The sequence below is a fragment of the Leptinotarsa decemlineata genome, unplaced genomic scaffold, assembly GCF_025532065.1.
Source record: "Leptinotarsa decemlineata unplaced genomic scaffold, Ldec_3_MD MMD2_tig00026282_RagTag_RagTag, whole genome shotgun sequence".
Classification (NCBI taxonomy): domain Eukaryota; kingdom Metazoa; phylum Arthropoda; class Insecta; order Coleoptera; family Chrysomelidae; genus Leptinotarsa; species Leptinotarsa decemlineata.
This window is the reverse complement of record NW_027412668.1, coordinates 13,577,525-13,599,170: the sequence shown is the minus strand read 5'-3', so window position 1 is coordinate 13,599,170 and position 21,646 is coordinate 13,577,525. Positions and strand designations below refer to the sequence as shown.

The window sequence follows — 21,646 nt, the reverse complement described above, 5'->3', positions numbered from 1 at the left end:
TGCTTACCTCAGATCGAACATCGAATAAACTTATTTTGTTGGATATTCAAAACGGTTCTGGTGACCATTAGAGTGCTGCAGCTTTTTCTGATTCACCAAAAGCTAGAAATCGTATACGCTCTTTCCAGTAAAGAATAATTTTTCCCATATAGACTAATTAAAAAGTTCACGGTACCCTAATAACAATGATAAGCGCACTTAGTTTGTTCTTACATATTCAGAAAAAACTTTGAAGCAGTAACTCCATTAGGAGAACTGAAAAAAAGTAATTCCAGAATGTTGAGCGATGAAACCGTTGAGGTTCATTTTACTGTACTTCAATTATCTTCTCTAGGATATCAAATCATTTTTTGAGACAGTGGAAATCTGAACCTCTTATAGTCAAACCTTTCTGATCTCCTATCCAAAAAGTATTTCGAGTAGAGGAGGATTTGATAATTCTACCAACATTGGTTCTATTGAATTATTAGATGTAATACAAAAGAAAACGGTTCAACTCGAAGCATCAATTTCCATCACTGAAAATCTATATTATTCTCTCTTGAGTCATTTATGGACGTATACTGACAAATATTTTGAGGATAGTCAAGTGTATTTCAACCCTTCATTGACATCAATTTGACTAATTTCCACTGAATATTTATCAAATAGTGGTATATATTCGATATTAAATCAGGTGAAGAATCTCTGGGACTTTGATGTTTCGTAGAAATGGAAAACTATTTTTCAGATTTGCTTCAATCAATTTTATTTCTTCCAATGGAGAATTATATTTGCTTTGAATTATCTAAGAACAATTCGTTCAGACCAGTCTCAACTCCTTACACAGTAGGTTAATGGACTGAGACCTATCAGAAAACAACTACTCCCCTGGCTAATACCACGAAGGGCGTTGGATTATATCCGACAGGTGTCAGTGAAGGATTCTTCACATAAGTTATTCCTGCATATGCTGTTGGCGATACAACTGTAGCAATAGATTTTCAATTATTGGAACACACTTGCAGACCGGTTTCGGGCTGTTTGGCCACTCATAAGTGCAAGGTAGTTGTATATCATCAACATAAAGTCGATGATTTCCGATAATTGAAAATAGAATTCCGTCAGAATATCATTCCTCGAACTAAGCTGAAGCATACAACAAACAACAGGTTTGTCGTCGCCCCATCTGCCTGTGAACGAGGTAACCAACTGCATATCCGAAATTTGCCCAATCCCTTGTATAAGGAAAGAAAACTTTCACATATAGTCAGTGGGCATACTTGAAGACTGGCTATAAATCAAATTATCTAAGAACAATTCGTTCAGACCAGTCTCAACTCCCTACACAGTAGGTTAATGGACTGAGACCTATCAAAAAACAACTACTCCCCTGGCTAATGCCACGAAGGGCATTGGATTATATCCGACAGGTGTCAGTGCAGGATTCCAGTCCAGTCCATTAACCTACTGTGTAGGGAGTTGAAACTGGACTGAACGAATTGTTCTTAGATAATTTGATTTATAGTCAGTCTTCAAGTATGCCCACTGACTATATGTGAAAGTTTTCTTTCCTTATACGAGAAATTGGGTAAATTTCGGATACGCAGTTGGTTACCTCGTTCACAGGCAGATGGGGCGACGACAAACCTGTTGTTTGTTGTATGCTTCAGCTTAGTTCGAGGAATGATATTCTGACGGAATTCGATTTTCAATTATCGGAAATCATCGACTTTATGTTGATGATATACACTACCTTGCACTGATGAGTGGCCAAACAGCCCGAAACCGGTCTGCAAGTGTGTTCCAATAATTGAAAATCTATTGCGACAGTTGTATCGCCAACAGCATATGCAGTAATAACTTCTGTGAAGAATCCTGCACTGACACCTGTCGGATATAATCCAACGCCCGTCGTGGTATTAGCCAGGGGAGTTGTTGTTTTCTGATAGGTCTCAGTCCATTAACCTACTGTGTAGGGAGTTGAGACTGGTCTGAACGAATTGTTCTTAGATAATTTGATTCATAGCCAGTCTTCAAGTATGCCCACTGACTATATGTGAAAATATTTGCTTTGGTTCGAATGTTTTTCCACCAGAACATTTCCCAAGGGGTCAAAGCAGTGCTTACTCTATGTCTATCGGCAGGGATGACATTAGTTCATGAGGAATTCGAATCGATTTCAACCCTGAGTGTCAAAGATTCCATTTCAACGTTTAACGTATTCTTTTTCCTCAAGGTATGAAGAAGTAGTTTGACTGAATTCCTTATTCCATTCGAAAATCTAGGTATCCATTTGGAGTATTGGGACAACATTCCAATAATTCTTTGAAGTCAAGTTGTTATTTGCAGAAGGAAGATTTGAAAGAGGTTTCCAATCAGTGTTAGGTCTATAGTGTGAGTTGGAGAAATATTCCTTTCTGATGTGAAATATCTATTATAGTCGTAGGGTGAAAAAATTGCTGTCGTGACAACGCGTGCCTTTGCGACGAGTCGCCATGCGCAAACGACTGTGCGATTCTCTTCCCACTGGTTCGGCGTTATTTTATCTCTCTCGCCACACGAAGTTTGGATACCAATGTGAAATGCCGAATAATCAGAACAGTCAAGCTTGTAGACTCCACTACTGTGTAATTTGTTGATTTTGTCTTTAGAATTTACTAAAAAGTTACTTAAGCTGTTTTGAGATTCAAAAGAAATTTTTGTACCAGGTATGGTATTTTCTATAAATTTGGAAATAACAGTACACATATTTTGATCAAAATAAGGTAAGGAAAAATATCTCACAGAAGGTGAATTAACTAATGTGGTAGAGTTGAAGGCCAATCTTCTATCTGATCTGAGTTTAAATTTACTAATTAATTTGTGAATAATGGATGGTTGATAACTATTGTTGACAGCAATCTGTTTTAAGGTATTTAATTCTAAATTGAAATTGGAGGGAGATAAGGGAATGTTCAACAATCTGTTTACATAACAATTGAAGGAAGCCATTTTATGTTGCATAGGATGAAATGAATTGAAAGGAATGACATGATCAGTCTGGGTTGGCTTTCTGTAAATGGAAAAATCTAGTTTGTTGATAGTTTTTGTTATAGTAAGATCTAAAAAGTTTAATTTATTGTCTTGTTCTATTTCAAGTGTAAATTCAATTTTTGGATGTAAGTGATTTAAGGAGTCAAGGATATCAAGTGCTACATTAGAGTTACCATCTATGAAAACCAAGCAGTCATCAACATATCTGTGCCAAATAAGAATCTTATCAATTTTATTAATTATGAAGGAATTTCCTAAATTTTCCATGAAAATGTCAGTCAATTTAGAATTAAATACTTTAAAACAGATTGCTGTCAACAATGGTTATCAACCATCCATTATTCACAAATTAATTAGTAAATTTAAACTCAGATCAGATAGAAGATTGGCTTTCAACTCTACCACATTATTTAATTCACCTTCTGTGAGATATTTTTCCTTACCTTATTTTGATCAAAATATGTGTACTGTTATTTCCAAATTTATAGAAAATACCATACCTGGTACAAAAATTTCTTTTGAATCTCAAAACAGCTTAAGTAACTTTTTAGTAAATTCTAAAGACAAAATCAACAAATTACACAGTAGTGGAGTCTACAAGCTTGACTGTTCTGATTGTTCGGCATTTCACATTGGTAGAACCTGTAGACCTCTTTTCACTCGTATTAATAAACAAATAAAAAAACCTGACAAATCTGCTTTTGGCCACCACATAAAATTTCACAATCACAACTTTAGTCTCAATAGAAATTCCAAAATATCACATAAAATAGATAATAAAAATTTCCTTAGACTTGACTTGTTTGAAGAGTTGGAGATTTCTAAAGAACTTTCCAACAATGATCATTGTTTGAATACTCAAAAAAACTTAAACCGAGATTTCCTTCCCCTTCATATGAGGATTATGAATTATTGATTAATCACAGTTTATTAATATAATTTATTCAATATTTTTCCTCTACATATTCAATTATATCCATAATGGATCACTCCTCAAATTGGTACCATTATTTCAACACGACAATTGATACATTCTGTCTCAAGTTGTCCTTCTTCATATGATACTTTGACTGAACCACATGGCCTCAATCCAAAAATGTATTTTCTTGGCTATAAGTCTATTTTGTTTCATATAAGTCAAATATTACAAATGTGCAATTTACTTATTTTGATACTTCCTGTTGCCTGACAAGTAAGTAATCTCAAACAATTTTTCCAAATTTCTTAACCTTAAAAAAAGTTTACAACTTCAATTATCACTAAATTCCCTTTTCAACTAGATCACTTACTTTCAGGTGAGCACTGATGATGACGAAAGTCGAAAGCGCTTTGCAAGAATTTTAAAAATTATACACTTTAATACAAAACCTCTTCGATTCATTAATTCAAATAAGTGTATTCAGCTTTTCCAAATCTTTTCAACAAATAATAAGACATTACATTGGAAATGAATTTTAGGGGTTGCGTTTTCCACCCCTTACAACCATGGGGTAAATCAAATAAATTACTGTCTAAGTGTCTTTTTGGTAGTACAAAACGTCAGGTTAATTTCAATATTGTAACTTTTTCAGTGCTTGTGAAAAAAATTGTTATACAAATTTTATGCTCCAATGAAGTTTCTTTATATGAATGATCCTATCTTTTTTTCGATGAGGAATCACCTCCTTAAATGTTTTACACTTATTCAATTACACCCTGTATTTCAATTACATATTTTTTATAGATAATTCATTACATAAAAATCCTCACAGGAGTCATAAAATATTATTATTGATGTTTCACATCTGCCAGGCGTCCTGTGACGGGTCGCATTTTTTTTTATTGGTGGTATTTTTTCTTCTACAACAAAAAATCTCAAAGTTCTCCGTCTAATGTGAATTGAAAACGACATACACAGTGACGACGAAAGGTTTTTTCCTGAATTGATAAAACCTGATTTCTACTTCAAATGCAGTAAATGGTTTCCGTAATGTGCATCTAATTGTTGGCACTTTCCAAATCTGCAAATTTTCTTTCGAGTTGGAAAGAGAATAGTCGTCTAGTAAAGTGAATCAATTGTTAGTTCGTGAATAATCCATAGCAATTTGATGTTTTCATGATATACGTTTTTTGTTGATCCTTGGAAGATAGTTTCTTAAATATTATTTTCTTTCAGAAGAATCTGTACCTCTGTTTAAATGAATTCCACGTCTTCACACGAATGTTTCCATGATATGGTTGCAATCGTTTGTAGTTGTCTGATAAATCACTAGAGAGTTTTGAAGAACTGAAAGATTACCAGTCAAATGATTATAATTAGTTCTACTCATTGAATCAACAGCTATTGTGATTGCTGAGATGGTAAGTATTCACTACGCGTCGTTTACCTCGTACTAGTACCTCGTGAAAAGTAGAGCTTAATCAATCCCTCGCTTGAACAAACTTCTAGTTGAGATAGTTGAGAAGATTTGACTACGAAATATCAATTGAGACCAGCATGCTATATCTGAAGCATAAATACCAAGTGTGTCTCTTACCTTCATACCATCATACCTTTATACCTTAGTACTAGAAAGAAAATCAATTCATCATCCAACAGTGCCACTGAAACCTTGCATCATAGCACCGATGAAACAACCAGAATACAAAGGGCGCTTCAAAAGAGTAGGCTCCTGAAGAAACAACTGAAAAGTGCACTATCAACTGCTGTTTAGTATATTCATATTAGAAACTTGGGTTACTACAGGTTCCATTCTTATCCAAAAAAGGGATTTGTCAGTTTCAAAAAATAAAAGAGTATTAACATGCTTGAGTTTCTTTTTATATTTCGTGGACTTGATATATATTGTTGAAGGAAATTTTGCTGACTAGTTAAGGACAAAACTTGAAAAGTATCTTAGGGTGAACAGCAGAACGGAAGTGTACTCTTATTACACAAGTTATTCCAATATTTCCTATAAAATTTATTTCCATCTTCAGGGAAAAGCTACCATCAAAACCTTTTGTAGCTTTTCCCTGAAAAGCTACAATCCATCTCAAACTGAACGTTTTATCCTCTTGTTTGGTTTTTATAGGGTTAGATGACCTTAGTGAATTCGTTATTGTTTTTGATGGTCCATTAATTATGATTTGGACAGGTATTTATCCTCTCTTTTCATCTAAACATCTCATTGAATTTTCCTGTACTTGTGTTTCATCAGGTTATTTTCAGCTTGCACACAAAAAATAAACAGCTATGGAAAAGAAGAAGATAAAAACCTAAACGGAGTGTACAGCATACAATGCTGGGACTGCAACAACTTCTTCATTGGCCAAACCAGAAAAAACCAGAAAAAACGGATCCAAATGTACGATGAGCACAAAAAAGCAAACTCGTGAAACAAGTCAATAAAGGAAACCGTATGAACATCTGAGAAAACCTCAACATCTATAAATTCAATAGCCATAATTCACATATCGGGAAACAAATACAAATCTAAAAACCTAACATTCAATATACTCCACAAAACAGTACAAATTCCTAGAAACAATGAACGTTGAGAAACACCAACACAAAGGAAATTATCTGTACACAAGTACAGGCAAATTTAACGAGACATCCAGATGAAAGGGGGGGGAAGAATACTTATTTGAACCCTTATTATTGATGAACCATCAACAACAATAACAAATTCACTAAATCGATCTAACCGTATTGAAAATAAACAAGAAGATAAAACGTTCATTTTGAGTAGAGTCATGAAGATGGTAGCACAGTCTGCTATCGAAAGCGCTTGCATATAATAATTAAAAATTAGTTAAGCTTCTAATCCTTTTTGTGAACAAGTATTAATATTAAAGCATTGAAAATAAAGAAAAACTAGTTGCACCAATCAAATATATATATATATATATATATATATATATATATATATATATATATATATTGATTGATATTTCGGAGAGCATATGACATGCTCCAGTTTCAGGTGAAAACTACGACATTGTAGGTAAGTGTGGCAGATATCCGATGGAAAAACAACAACCCAATCAACATAGGCTGGTTGTTTGGAAAATAACTACCACAATTTCAGACTATCACCATCAACTATATTCGATGAAGGTTATTTTTTCACGAGCACGTGAATTTTTTTTCAAAATTTTCACCACTATTTGCGAGCAATATGACAGTTATGTGGAGACTCAAATTACGTCTCGAAAAAGGTGTAACTGGACCTCTGCAAGGAAATAGTTTCGAAAGAGTTATTAGTCTGAATAACAGTATGTTGTAGTAGGAGTGAAATATTATATGCAAGGAAATAGATTTTCAAATATAAAAATTAAGCTATGAGAGAATTTTCTGATTTCATTTCTTTCATGGAGATGCTGATTTTATTCCATCACAGGTTTACACATTTTATTTTTGCCACATAGAGACCCACCAGAAGAAACAAACTGTGTCGCTACTGACTGAAGGGAAATGGCGTCGAATATTATCTGACGATATCTGGTATAAACAATCCGAACCGAATGGAAGTGCTGATTAAGGAGTTTCTAATATTTCAATTGCATCAAGTTCAGTAAATTCTCAGTACGAACTGTATCAGGAAGATAAAATCATTTATAAGTGATGATAAACGGTTTACTTCGCAGATAATGGTGGATTTTAAAATTGTTGGTGAAACCTCAAAGTAAAACAACTGTATAATTCACAGTGAGTACCTATTCTGAAAAGTTTCTTCATTATTCTATTTATAGTTCCACGATGAACTGATGTGTTTGTTTATTGTTTATTAACTTTCATGTAAGTCATTGCCGATTTCTTTATCATCGACTGATACAGTGGCATATGACAGAGGAGGGCAGGTGAACTCCAAAGTTGCCAAATATTAAATAACCCTGAATATAGCATTTAGTGAAACAGTAAAGAAATACTGCGCTTCAAATTTTTTTTCATATGAAAAATGTGTTCGGTTAACAAAATAAACACTAGGTCTCAAAGGCCATATAGCCAATTTTGCATATTAAAGTATGCATTACGAATTTGAATTAGTCGAGATAACTTGAAATTATTGTTTCATTTCCTTATTGAAATGTTTCAAATTGAATATTTCTTTGAGATTTTTCTAGGGATCGTTCTATAATTTCTCCCATAATATGTATAAAATAATTTTGAAAAACAGTTTTATAAAAAAAAATTAGAAGTGGTCCTCGATCTAGTATCTTTTGGAAGTTGTAGATTCGATAAATCAAATCAAATCATTTTATTGATCCTGTAGAACCTCCAAAGTTATAGGAAGATTAAATAGCACTTTGTACATGTATATAAAATAATAAAATCAAACCAAACATACATGAAAGATTGTCATATGCATACAAAACATATCAACTTCATTCAACTCCAGCTTCATTGAATTAATGTAATAGTGAAATAAAATTCGGTAGTTTTCAATGAGCCGGGCAGTTTGTTATAAAGTAGCTCCAAGTAAGAAGGTGAGTTAGCGGTTATATTATATTTGACAGAATTTATGTAAAAATCATTGCACTTTCTTGTATTTACATTATGGAAGGATGAAAAGCGACCACATTTCGACCTATTGGTGTGAATGGATACATGCACATTTCAAAAATGAAAATATCTGGGAAAGTTAGAAATTTCGAATGTTTCTAAAAATATCTGCAGGATGTTCCCTGATTAACGCCTGCTAAAATCCGTATAATATTTTTTTGGGCATTAAATACATTTGGAGCCAGTGAAGAGCTTCCCCAAACACAAATGCCATATCTGATTATAGATTCTATATGTGCATAGTAATAATTTACTAACTGTTCAGTGGATAATATCGGCTTAAGATTTCGTATCAGATACGAAACAGAACTTAGTTTCGACATCAGTTTATTACAATGACTCTATCAGTTCAGACAATTATCTAGCGTGAGTCCCAAAAATTTACATTCATAAAGAATGTGATAAAGAAAGTGTGTTTTCATTCTCATTGATTTTCATTTATAGACTTGAACAGATTTTTTGCCTGTGATGAAACCGTTCTAATAGTTTTTCGAAAGTTGAAATGAACTGAGTTGGTGGCACACCATGAAATCAAATGATTTAACACCGTGTTACAATTTTCTTTAAAAATTGTGTCGTCTTTGTCCGAAATTAGAAGTGCATACATAACGCACGTATTCTCAGCAACTGTGGCCCCAACATCATTACAATATAATATGAATAAAAGCGGTCTCAACACTGATCCTTGAGGTAATCCAATGTCAGAACTTGAGTATTTGAAATACATTCATGAAGACTTTTTTCAGATCTATGATTCACCGAAACGAATTGACTCCTGTTTCTGGTAAAATACTCTATCCAGTGAAGGGCATTTCCTCGTATTCCATATGAATATAATTTATTTAATATTTTTCTATGTTCACAAAACATCTGCTTTGAATACTGATATCAGTTGAGTTATCGTTAAACAATTCAGTTGTTTCTATTTTTTATTAAAATAATTTTGACTAATAAACTTGGAACAATTCGTGAGACAGTAAGTGATGTATTGTATGCTGTTCAACAAGCTGAAATACAGGGTGTAACTGAATAAGTGTGAAACATTCAAGGAGGTGATTTCTCATAGAAAACAAGATAGGATCTTTCATATAAAGAAACTTCATTGGAGCATCCCTTGTTAAGATACAGCCTCTTAAAGGGGGTACATAAAATTTGTAAAACATTTTTGTTCTCAAGCACAACCCCATGGTTGTAAGGGGTAGAAAACGCAACCCCTAAAATTTATTTTCACTGTAACTTTTTGTCTTATTATTTGTTTATCATTAAAGAATTCATTTCCGATAGCCTGTTTGATTCTAAACAAAAAATGTCACTTGGGTTTTTTGCCCAAAATGAACCAGTTCGCAGCAAAAAATTATTTTACGAACAATTACAGAGATACATCGTCATAAATGCGAACTGGATTTATTGTTATTTTGTAATTAGTACCTGTATTACACGATTAAACGGTAATAAACAAAACTAATTTATCAATAACAAAACACAGATCATGTAGAAAACATAGTAAATGTTCAATATGTCTACCTTCAGACATTACGCATGCCTCTAGACGTCGGCGCATTGAGCTACGTATTCGCTCATATATTCCTGGAGTCTCTCTGATTAACCTGCACGCATCGATGATGCGGTTTCTTAAGTCCTCTACATCGCGAACAGGAGTACGATAAACCAAATGCTAATGGCCCCAAATAGAGAAATCGAGAGGACTGAGACCTAGGGATCGAGCGGGCCAGTTCTGTGGTCCTCCTCCACCTATCCACTGTTTTGCAAATGTTTCAGTTAAATGCTGACGTGCTACTTGACTAAAATGGGGCCCAATTAAATACCACAATAACTCCGAGCCACACGTTAAGAGAAAACTGTTCTTGATGGTTAGTTTCGACGATAGCGTGAGGGTTTTTATCAGCTCATATGTGGTAATTATGAAAATTAATAATCTTGTCCCGAGAAAAACTACATTCGTCTGTAAATTCTATCGTCTTCAGAAAGTCACAATTATTCATTTCTAATCATTGCAAAATTCAAGACGGTTCGGAAAGTTTCGCGGTAACAGTGCCTGTACTTGTTGCAGATGGCGAGGGTATAAGAGTTGTTCCTTTAAAGTTCGAAATACCATCATATGATCAACATTTAGCAGGAAAGCAATCTTTCTAGTACTGGTAGTTCTTCAATCAAATTAAGTACTGCTTCCTCAAGCTGTGGTGTTCGTATTTCTCGTACCTCGTACCTGCGTTCTTTTGTCGATTGAACTATATTCTCGTAATCGTTGATGAAGTCGAGCAAATATTCTATGTGAAGGATGCTGCCATTGAACATATCTATCATCATATCTTCTAGAAGCTTCTAACCCATTCCCCTGCGATAGACTGTAAACGTAATGCATATCAGCCATTTCCTCATTTGTGTATGCTTATTTGAAAAAAAGTTGTTTTTAACTTTCAACTTCGATGTTTTTCAAAAGCGTGTTTTTTACTTATTTAAACTATATTTTTCAGTTTTTAGTTTCGTATGCTATAAAAGCGTGATTTTTAGTTTTTTCATTGAACTATATTTATTTCATCTAATCAATCGGCCGAATATTGTTTAGAAAAATGACCATTGATAATTTCCGATTCAGGAGAGGGAGCATGAAAATATGCTACCAAGCCCAAGGCAGTAGGCGTGCGAAGGATGGTTACAAATAAGGCAGCAGGCGCGCTCGTTAATAAAAAAAATACTATTTTCAAATGAAGAAATACATGTTAAGTGAGTTCGAATTATAACGAGGAGGTTACGGAAAGCGCCATCTGCCCGCGAAATTGATCAAGCAATAATGTAGATAAATCAGGGAGGTTACGTAAAGCGCCATCTGCCCGTGAATAGATCAAGCAATAATATCGATAATTCTGTCAAATACAGATCCCGAGCTTGAGAGTTACAAACAAACATACATACATATATATACATATATACATACATACATATATATATATATATATATATATATATATATATATATATATATATATATATATATATATATATATATATATTATATATATATATATGAAGTACCCCTTTACAGTTTTTTTCAGATTGTGGAAGGCTAAAATTCTCAGAAGAGTTGGTCAAATTATGTTCTTTATCTTCATCAACAAATTGTGTGATCAGTATATGGTACAAAAATAAATATTCAGGGCAAATTTCAGGGCAGTTCAAAAAGCAAATGCGCCACTGGAATCAATGAGGTCATCCCGGAGCGCCAATAAATTTTTGTTGTTATTTTATAATTTCATGATTTGTATTTTAAAATTATTAAAATTTCAGTAATTTCAACAAGAAGAAAAATATTTGAAGTTTTTGGCCATTTCGAATTTTTATTTACTTATATCTAACCAAATACTGATCAGATTCAGATCAAACAAAATAATCATTGTATTTACCAAACCCCTTAGTTTGAACCAATTTTGGATAAGTCGTCTCAGTGAGAACTGGTATATCCCAAAAACATTTCATTGATGAATATGGATTGTATCAGTTGAAGTCCTTTTACTGAAATCGTATAATGGTTGAGTTATTCAAGGGAACTAGTTCTGAGTGATGGCAATTTTGTATTTTTGTCTTTATGATATGACATAAAATTTAAAGAAAAACTCATGAAGATGAGAAATGCTTGGCGGAAAATTAACCTCAAGTCAGTGGTCGATATTGGAAAAGCAGATTAGTTTGTTTGGTCATGTAATCTCAAATAGGATGATTCAGCAGAAATCCAGTAGTGAAAAACTGACTTTGTTCTCGATTATGACAGAAACGAACTCAATATTAACGATTCCCTTGACCCCAGTAACAAGAGAAGGAGCCATTTTAGCAGAACCTTGGTCAAATCAGCTTTTTACTATACATACATTCTTCGAACGCTACTACAGCTACTTATTGAAACTTCGTTCCATCATTGAAGTTATTAACAGTGCCCTTCCATGGATCACAAACTTGAAAGAATACATTCGTGACAGGATTGCTAGTGAGTTGAGATGCAGTATCGAGATCGTTTCACAAACAGCAATGAATGTACGTTCAATGACAAGGAAGTGATACGTGACACAAATGTGTTACCACAGTTGTGGACCGGAACTACAGATTACAGATGAAACAAAAACAAAATAGAAATACGATCATGGAGCTAAAGAAGGTTCATAGCTGGAAAGGGTTTTGCTCAATTGGTAATACAATTGTCAACGGTTACTGAGATCTCCTGTTCCTATGCGAAAAGCTATTGTATCAAGAGTAGGACATTGATTGGTCAATCCTTAAATCCTATTAAAACTGATGGTGAGAAAAATACATGAAAAAATGAAATAGAAAATTTAAAACTCAGCTACCTCGTGGCTTTGCGATTATTACCATCCAGATTCACCACGATGGCTAAACCACAACTATTCTTCACCCGTAGACGATTGTGGATTGCCGAAACGTTGAAAAATGGCTTTTTTTGTGCCCACTTCTACCTTCTTTATTCTTCCTTTTTCTTTTCTCCGCCCATGTTTTCATAGCTTCTGATATTTTTCTTGTTATCATCGTTTCCACTGAAGAAATATTTGTTCATCAATTATTAGAAAAAGCAGAGTTTGATGATTGAGGATAACGAAATAGGGGCTGGTAGGCCGTGGTCGGGTGGAATCTGGAGTGCCAAACGTTTCATATACTACTGCGGTAGCATATGAAACATTAGTTGTTGAGACAGTAGCAAACGAAACGTTTTGTATGATAAACTATAGAGTTTGTTGAGTTCTGGTTATTTTACCCTCTCGTAACCTGAAACAAAATCAAATTGAAATGAAGAACTGCATACAGACATAGAAAAATTTAACTTATTATCTCCCTAGCAGTTACTGCAAAACCAATATATACTTTGGAAAAAAATACTTTGTTCATCAGTAACTTGTTGTTTTTCATCGTGTCGAAATCAAAAAATAAATATTCAGCGATACCTAATGTACAGTTTATACCCGCACAGTAAATCCTAGAGACAGAACAGTGAGAACAGAAACATTTCACAATGTAGGAACTGAACTTGAAAACACTTTTTTATTGTCAGAAAGTAAATGACAAAACATTTTGAACAATTATTAGAATGAACGGAAGTGAGTTTTGAATACATTATTTTTTGAAATTACGATATTCTTCGTTTGTTTGCATATTCTTAAAACGAATATGAAACTACTAGTTACTCTGTAGTAGATGATTCGATTTAAAAAGTTACATTTTTTGAATGGCATCGTATATGGCATCATGAGCCTACTAAATGTATCAGTATTTTGATCATGTTTTTATTCTATTTCAGGAACATAATTTCAATCTCTGCTTCGATCGTCATCAAACTTCACCAGTTTCTTCTTTTAATTCTCCAAAGGAGAACACACATGTCTACGTATTCAAGTGAGTAGCTTATAGACAAAATGTTATATACTCGTATTGATAATATCATGAACAAAAAATGTAGGAAATGAAAAATATTTAACAACAATAAAAATTCTTCATGAAGATATGTTGTGTATACACAGAAGTTTCTTTCGGAAACAAACTGGAAGGAACATCATTTAAAAAAAACTACTTTTATATAAATAATAAATTACAGAAAAAAAAATCGTTTAAAAGAACTACTCTCATACGAACATTGGAATCACTTTCTCATTCAGCTTTCACTACAAACGTTCGTTATAGAAATGAAAAATAGCTCAAGAAAAATTGAAAATTATTACAAACGCATGTCAGTTCGAGTATTGTTGTTTTTTTCAATGATTATTGCATATGGAATCCGTAAATAAGATAGGTTACCTTTTATGTTTCGGGTTTTGGCAACCCTATTGCTGCAATCTGGCAACTGACAGCTGTATCGTAAACTTGGACATTTTTGAGCTTATACATACTCAGAAAGTTTTGATAATATTCGCGATATTTGTGTTGTTTACAGTAACTTAAAAAGATTCGTCTTGGCCCAAAATAATATAAATAATATAAACCCTTCAATTCAAATAAGATTCCTTCTTGGCTGGGATTAAAACAAATAAGTGAATGAATGTCATTACGATGTCATCGATGACATAAGCAGATCAAGCTTATTCCGTGACATTCAAAATCGTAATTCATGAATGAAGTGTGTGTATTTTCTATAATGTTATCCAATTTGGTACTGAAGAGCCTCAGGGCAAGTGTCTTAAGGCGAAACATCGGTGTATACCAGTGAGGGTGACAGTGTTCCATGTGAGTATAATTTATCACCATTCATTCAAAGTAGAACTCATGTGAATGATATCTGATTCTTATTCCACAACAAATGTTTGAAATACAAACTGAGTAAAGAAAAGTATCTTCTGTATAATTCGATGTTCATATAGAAGTATTTGTTTCGAAATAATTTTTTTCTTTCGTGTAATTCAATGTTTATATGAAAGTAGCTGTTTCAGGAGGATTTTCTTTCAGTTTGTGTCTGAAAGTTGCTTCTTTGCATGATCTACACATCCATGTATAGAGTTATTTATTTTCAAATTGATTACTTTCTTCCTTTCCTTGGAAGATTCTCTCATCTCCTTTTTTTGTATCAGATGGAGTAGTAGAAAGCCAAAAACTTTCTTTCCCAAAAAAATAATCACGCCTGAAAATATAAACTTTTCAATTCAAATGTATAAATCTTCATGGGAAATATTTTGAAAAATCGTAAAGTGATTTTTATTTGTTTTTGTTCTCTAATCCCGAAATATAAAAGACAATAATTATCATTATCTGAAGGGTTGCGCCAGTCGATTCCTATCATCAACCTCCGACACATACAGTTTGTCGACATTACCAATCAATAACTACTTCCCACACCGTATGGTGAGTGACCATTGAGACCGAGAATCATGTGCCCTAAGACACAATGAACCCAAAATGACTACCTTCTGCATATGTTCTGCCATACTGAGGCACACTAAAATGACCTTGAAATTGGAGAGTAGACAGGGTGTCATTCCACCAATGCCTTCAACATTAAAAAATCATTTGAACTGTGTAGTCTAGATAAAGACTGAGTGCTCGAAGAAAAGATCCCGATATCTCATTCCTTATTTTTACTCTTTTCGAAAAATATTCATCACATCCAGAGCTTGAGTAGGGCGAAAGTTTCAATGAATTCGGCACAACTAATGACCACTCCACAGACCGGGGGCTTAGAATCATTTGCCATAAGCGAGCGCAGTGAGGCAAGAATGACAGCCTTCTATATTTGTCCGGCTAAGATTTTTGCCTCAGTGCAACAAGCTGGTATGATCCTAAGATTCGAGAGTAGAGATGGCATCATTCTACCAAGGACTCTAATAATCGAAGCGACCATCTTGACAGAGTGGTCTGAATAGAGTCTTTTCGTACAATATTCGTCTCATCAGGCGCTGAAAACTACACGACAAATGTCATCTTGCTCTGATGGTCGAGAAGAACTACACCTGGATTATACGCTTCTGTGAGCCTGAGAATGGGGAATGAATGGTTCCGATAAATTCGGCACTTTTCGTTTCTGAAAATGGATTCAATATCCCCCAGAGCACTCTCAGATCCTGAGAACTCTTAGTGCCGCATTGTGTCTATGGATTTAAGCTGAGACTGCATATACTGGGCATACTGACAGCAAATTCATTAGGGTTCAGGCGCATTACGGCAGGTCCTGCACCTCATGTCGGAAACTTCTATATTCATCACACGACTGCAGTAGAATAAGATGTTGAAGACACCATCCTGGCAGGCCATGATGAACCCCTCAGTTTCCGACTTCAGCCCATTCGACCTGAGGAAGGCGAACGTAAAGCGCTTTGAAGAATCTAAATCTTTAATATTCATTCAAAAAACACTTCATTTTGAGGTTTTCAATATTGTTGAAAAAAATCCCTTATAAGTGGCTCATCCTTGTGTTGCCGCAGGAGTAAAGTGATATATGTATTTGGCTCTCATATAGGCTTATTGCCGGGCGGATTTCAACTCGGTGACAGATTAATCTCCTCGTTCAGTGTCGAAAACAATACCTATTCCATCAGCCACTTGAACAGCTGCCCAAAAGAAGAATGCTCCAATTTTCGCCCTTTCATGGTAGCGGGCATGAGAGGGCAGGATCCGAGCTTCTGATGTCTCAACAAGCTGCATTGTCGAGTTGATACACCTCCTCTGGAGTCCATTTCAATACTCCAAACGAGTAGAGTGGGATTGAAAGGGCAAGCATATTCGTAGCAGTGATATTGTTCTTCTCCAACAGTTCCAATGAGCAGATCTCTCAGAGTTTGTGCTGATAATTTTCACGGAGAGAGTTCATCACTGCTGTTACTTCTTGTGGCGTTGCTCCACCCGAGATAAGTATACGTCTCTCCAGCATCCAGATGGTACCGAATTCTTTCATCTACGAGATGTACATCTCTTTTGAGATGGACCGTTGCACATTTATCTATCCCGAATGTCATACCGATAGCAGGCGTATACTCTTCCATCATCCTCAAGGACCACAGGCATAAAGTGTAAGGTATTGCATATAAAACAAATGGATGGCGCAACGTTTAATGGCAATGGTGATATGCAGAACTGAAATACACCCATTCTGGAAGTAACCAACTCTGTTTGGACTCTAGCCCAACCAAATGTTATGATGAAGCGAGTCCGTCAGTTGATCAAAGTATTTCACTATTTTGTTGGGTACCGCAAGGCATCTGACTGGATGCATAATGAGTTCAGGCGATGTTGTATCAAATGCCTTACGGTAATCGTTCCAGGATAGACAGGTTACGCCTGCGTTACACATCTACCTATAAACAGATTCCCTTTGCATCTAATGACTCATGTTTCCGACCCTCTTTGCTCATATATCCGTTCGAATACTGTCAACTACGGTGAGTATTCTTGTGTATAAGATGCTCCTAAACAACTCATGGCACGAATTATAGCATGTAGTTCTTTGGCATCAACGAATCTTCGCAAAAATTCATATAATTCTTTGACTCATCATTTTCCATGCTGACGTTTATAAATAATTGACTGAATTATAAAGCTATTTTTTCACGGAAGAGATAAAATCTTGATTGCCAGTAAAGTCATCAGAACATGAAGTATACGCTTCATGCTCCTGAAAAATGTTTGCATACTCACTAATGACAGCCACTAATTTATCCATCTTAAGCTTTATTCTTCTGAATATTTGTATATACAAATTTTTCATTTACAGGTAAAATGGGAAATGTGCTGCGAAAGTCAGAAAGTAATGAACCACATGGAGAGGCTGATCGGAAAAAAAATATTGGAAAGGATCCATTACAAAATACTCAGCTACACGGTTACCCCGAAAGAAAAGCTTTCAGTAAAAAAGAAGCAAATCAAATATGTAATGCTAGTCGTTCAGCAGCGTCTGTTAGAAAAGAGCCCACTTCTCTTGTAAACAGTCATCAAAAATCTACAAAGGAAAATATGACCAAAAAAAAAAAATCAGATACCAACAGTGATACTCTCATCGATTTACAACAAATTTGTACCAGATTGAATTCTGTCAAAAGAAGTATGAAAAACAACAATTTGACTACTGCACAGAGGAATGAAATAGACAAAACACTGGAATTATCTGAGAGTTTGATTCAAGAAATTCGCCATTCTATGTATGCATGTACCCTATCAAATTCAAATGTTTCTGGGTCAATCCAATCTACAAACGTTCCCACTGAATTGGAACATCTGATAAATAAAAGAGTAGTTCTCAATGGCGAACTGAAAGAGTTAAAGCATAAAATAATCATTTTGGAGAAATCTTCTGTGAAGTGTTATGAATCACAAGACCATGACTCGTATAAAATGATTCGAAAAATATGTTCACTTTTCCAGAAATGTCTGCCGGAAAACAAAGCAATAGGAGCGACTGAACGAAAAGATATATTGAAAAAAATTTCTGAAATATCAGAAAGATTGGAAAAAAAATTTGATCAGCAAAAAATTGAAAATAAAAATTCAGATCAGAATCAAATAGTGAAAGTGGATTATGTTGAAACTGATGGAAGCAGTTTTTGTCAGAATTTTTCGAAATTGTCAATAAAACCTATAGAGAGTGAAATAGTTCAATGTGATATCAACAATCGTTGTGAAGATAAATGGAATGAAAAGAAATCAAACGAAGATGAAAGGATGCAAAATGCAAATGAATATGAGAATGGGTGTATGGCTGATCAAAAATATGATCCCAAATTTTGTGAACTAGATGAAATGTCAAACAAACTTGAAGATAGTAACAATGTAAGAAGAAGTATACATAAGAAAAAAGAAACTGTAATCAAAGAGCAACCTCAAGATTCAGATCATTCTGCTGAAAAAAATTCTGATTTCAAAATCAGAAATGGAAATCAACAAGAAGTATCTGGTACTCAAAGTGAACACAAAGTCACTCAAGAAGCAATTTCAATTAGAGAAGTAGGTCTTGATCAATTGAAAGAATCAAATTATATCGACACTGATAAAAATAATCTAAATGAAGTGTTCTCTGAATCAGAGTCAAGTTCTGTAGAAGTTGAGATACTCTCAAAAGTTGAGCAAAGCAGTTGCCGCAGAGACAAAACAAGCAATGAAATGAAATTGAAACAAATTGGAAAGAGACGAGATGAAATCAAATCCGAAATCGATTCTTTCATAGGAATACCTACTGATCCAAAATTCTACGAATTGAAAGAATATTCCGTTCGTTTACTTTTGGAAATGGATGACTTGTCTTTTCCAAAAGGCAGTGAACTGCACAGTCGAAAAAGAGAACTTCTCCAAGAAGTATACAAATATACCGATATTCTGGAAAAGAAAGCAGAAATGTTCCTATTTGTGAAAACTGTAGAAGATCACATCAGTTACTTCATTAAACATTTTGATCAATTTAAAACATCAAGAAATCAATTGAAGGCTATAGAAAAAAAATTGAATCATTTCAAATCGGAACTGGACAAATTAGATCCGGAAAAGAATTTGGAAGATAGGAAACAAAGATGCATTGAACAGATAAATAGCTTGAATAAGGCTGTATGTGAAGAATATCGGAAAATCCGTGCTTTGGACCTGACGAGTTTGAAAAATATAGAAGATGACATCAGTTACTTCAATACAAATTTTGATCAATTGGAAAAATCAGAAGAAAATTTGAAGAAGGTAGAAAATACATTGAATTATTTCGAATCGATCTTGAACAGATTAGATCCAGAAAATTATTTGGAAGATAGAAAACGAAGATGCATTGAACAGATAACTAACTTGAAGAAAGCTGTGAGTGAAGGATATCGGAAAATTCGTGCTTTGGATCTGACAAGTTTGAAAAACATAGAAGATCACATCAGTTACTTCAATAGAAATTTCGATCAATTGAAAAAATCAGAAGAAAATTTGAAGGAGGTTGAAAATACATTGAATTATTTAGAATCGGACTTGAACAAATTAGATCCAGAAAATAATTTGGAAGATAGAAAACGAAGATGCATTGAACAAATAAATAACTTGAAGAAGAATGTGGGTGAAGAATATAGGAAAATGCGTGCTTTCGAACTGACGAGTGAGACAAAAAATATTGATTCAGATAAACTTGTAGTGGATGTAGATAGAAAACAGAATTTGTCGGAAGCCTTGCCTAGTGAGACAAACGGGCCCATCTGCAGTGGAGATTCAAAATTATCTAATAGAATTCATTCAGGATCAGAGCAGTGCCATCTTACTGAAAATGAGTTGAATGAAACAATCCAAACAACGAATACAATATCAAATGAAAATCAGATAGCAAAGAAATTTCCAAGCAGAACTGAACAAGAAAACGTTCAGAATGTCTCCACAGTTGAGGTTAGCAACTCCAATCCCTCACATCAAGAATTGAATGTCAGGGAGACACATCCAATTGAAAATGCAGAAATGAATGCATCGAACACATCTGAAGTTGTTGAGAATCCTTCAGAAGAAATTCTCAATGAAGTAGAGAAAGAAATTAGTAAAGCTATTTCAAAAATCAACTCATTTGATGAGTATGACGCCAGAGAGGATTATCGACTGATGAAAGATTTTCTGTTGAATCTGTTGGAAAAATTGGAGGAAGTCAATATTGAGAACAACGAATGCAATACAAGAGTGAATGAATTGAAATGTTCCATACCAAACGTAATCATTCATGTGGAACGAGAAATTTCAGCGCTGATGAACATCAGCTTTATAGAAAATAAATTATGGCAGCATTTCCAAAATATTAATAGTATTACAGGGGAGAATATAAATGAAATGAGAGATTATTTGCTATATTTATCGGATTTACTTTTTAAATTTCCTTGCCAAAACAATGATGGTCGTCGAAGAATAATGAAGTGTCACTATAATATTCAGTTTTTTTTTTTAGAAATTGATAGAAGAACACAAATACTATATCAAAGCATCGAATCCTGAGTGAAATTGATTCCTATTGAAAAACACCACCTTCATTAATCTTATGTTACCACCTGAAGTTGAACTTTATAACACAAATAAGAATATTTGTTTGTTAACCACTATATTTCAGCCACTCCCAATAAACTTCAAATAACAAAATCAATTCCGAATATATTCAGTTCCTTTCCCAGTTCTTACTTCGTAATTTTGAACAACATACCGTTAAACTGAAGAAATCACCCTCAAATAAATGGAAAATTATTTTTTGAATGAGTTTACTAGGGCAATCTAATTCTCTTTCTGGATGAGCAATCATCTTGAGATGCAGGACATTGACGTGAATCGATTTTTCCAAAGTAACTGACACAAACGTACCAAGATGAAGACAACACAGAGATGACAGCCAGTTTAGTCTTAATATTTGTGTCCGACAGTGTTTTCTGTTCTTCATGACATCAACAGTTCTCGATATCACTTCCAAAATATTCAATGCCTATCGCACATTATTATAGAAAGAGTTGGAACCTTCCAAAGGGAGAAAGAAAGAAATTGACTTAAAGACAATGTATGGATCATGCACAATTTTTTTTCAAATACGACCTGATAGAAAATTTCCAACCAAAATAACTACTTTCGAATATATGAACATTGAATTATACAAAAGTCAATTTTTTCCATACAGTTTTTATTCCA

General features: G+C 34.1%; 2 protein-coding genes across 3 annotated transcripts in view; one reads left to right on the top strand and one right to left on the bottom strand.

Annotated features, from left to right (window-relative positions):
* LOC111507545 (uncharacterized) overlaps window positions 1-21,646 on the bottom strand; it is a 490,644-nt gene that overhangs the window by 206,732 nt on the left and 262,266 nt on the right. The window lies entirely within an intron of this gene.
* On the top strand, window positions 7,447-21,116 carry LOC111508768 (uncharacterized). Of its 2 annotated transcripts, none has more exons than XM_074179843.1 (3): window positions 7,447-7,687; window positions 13,863-13,957; window positions 17,757-21,116. In XM_074179843.1, the coding sequence occupies exons 2-3, from the start codon at window positions 13,942-13,944 to the stop codon at window positions 20,969-20,971; spliced, it is 3,231 nt and encodes a 1,076-aa protein (XP_074035944.1). In that variant the 5' UTR covers window positions 7,447-7,687; window positions 13,863-13,941; the 3' UTR covers window positions 20,972-21,116. The 2 variants fall into 2 exon arrangements, with proteins under 2 accessions (XP_074035944.1, XP_074035945.1); XM_074179844.1 differs by lacking the exon at window positions 7,447-7,687 and adding an exon at window positions 13,539-13,662.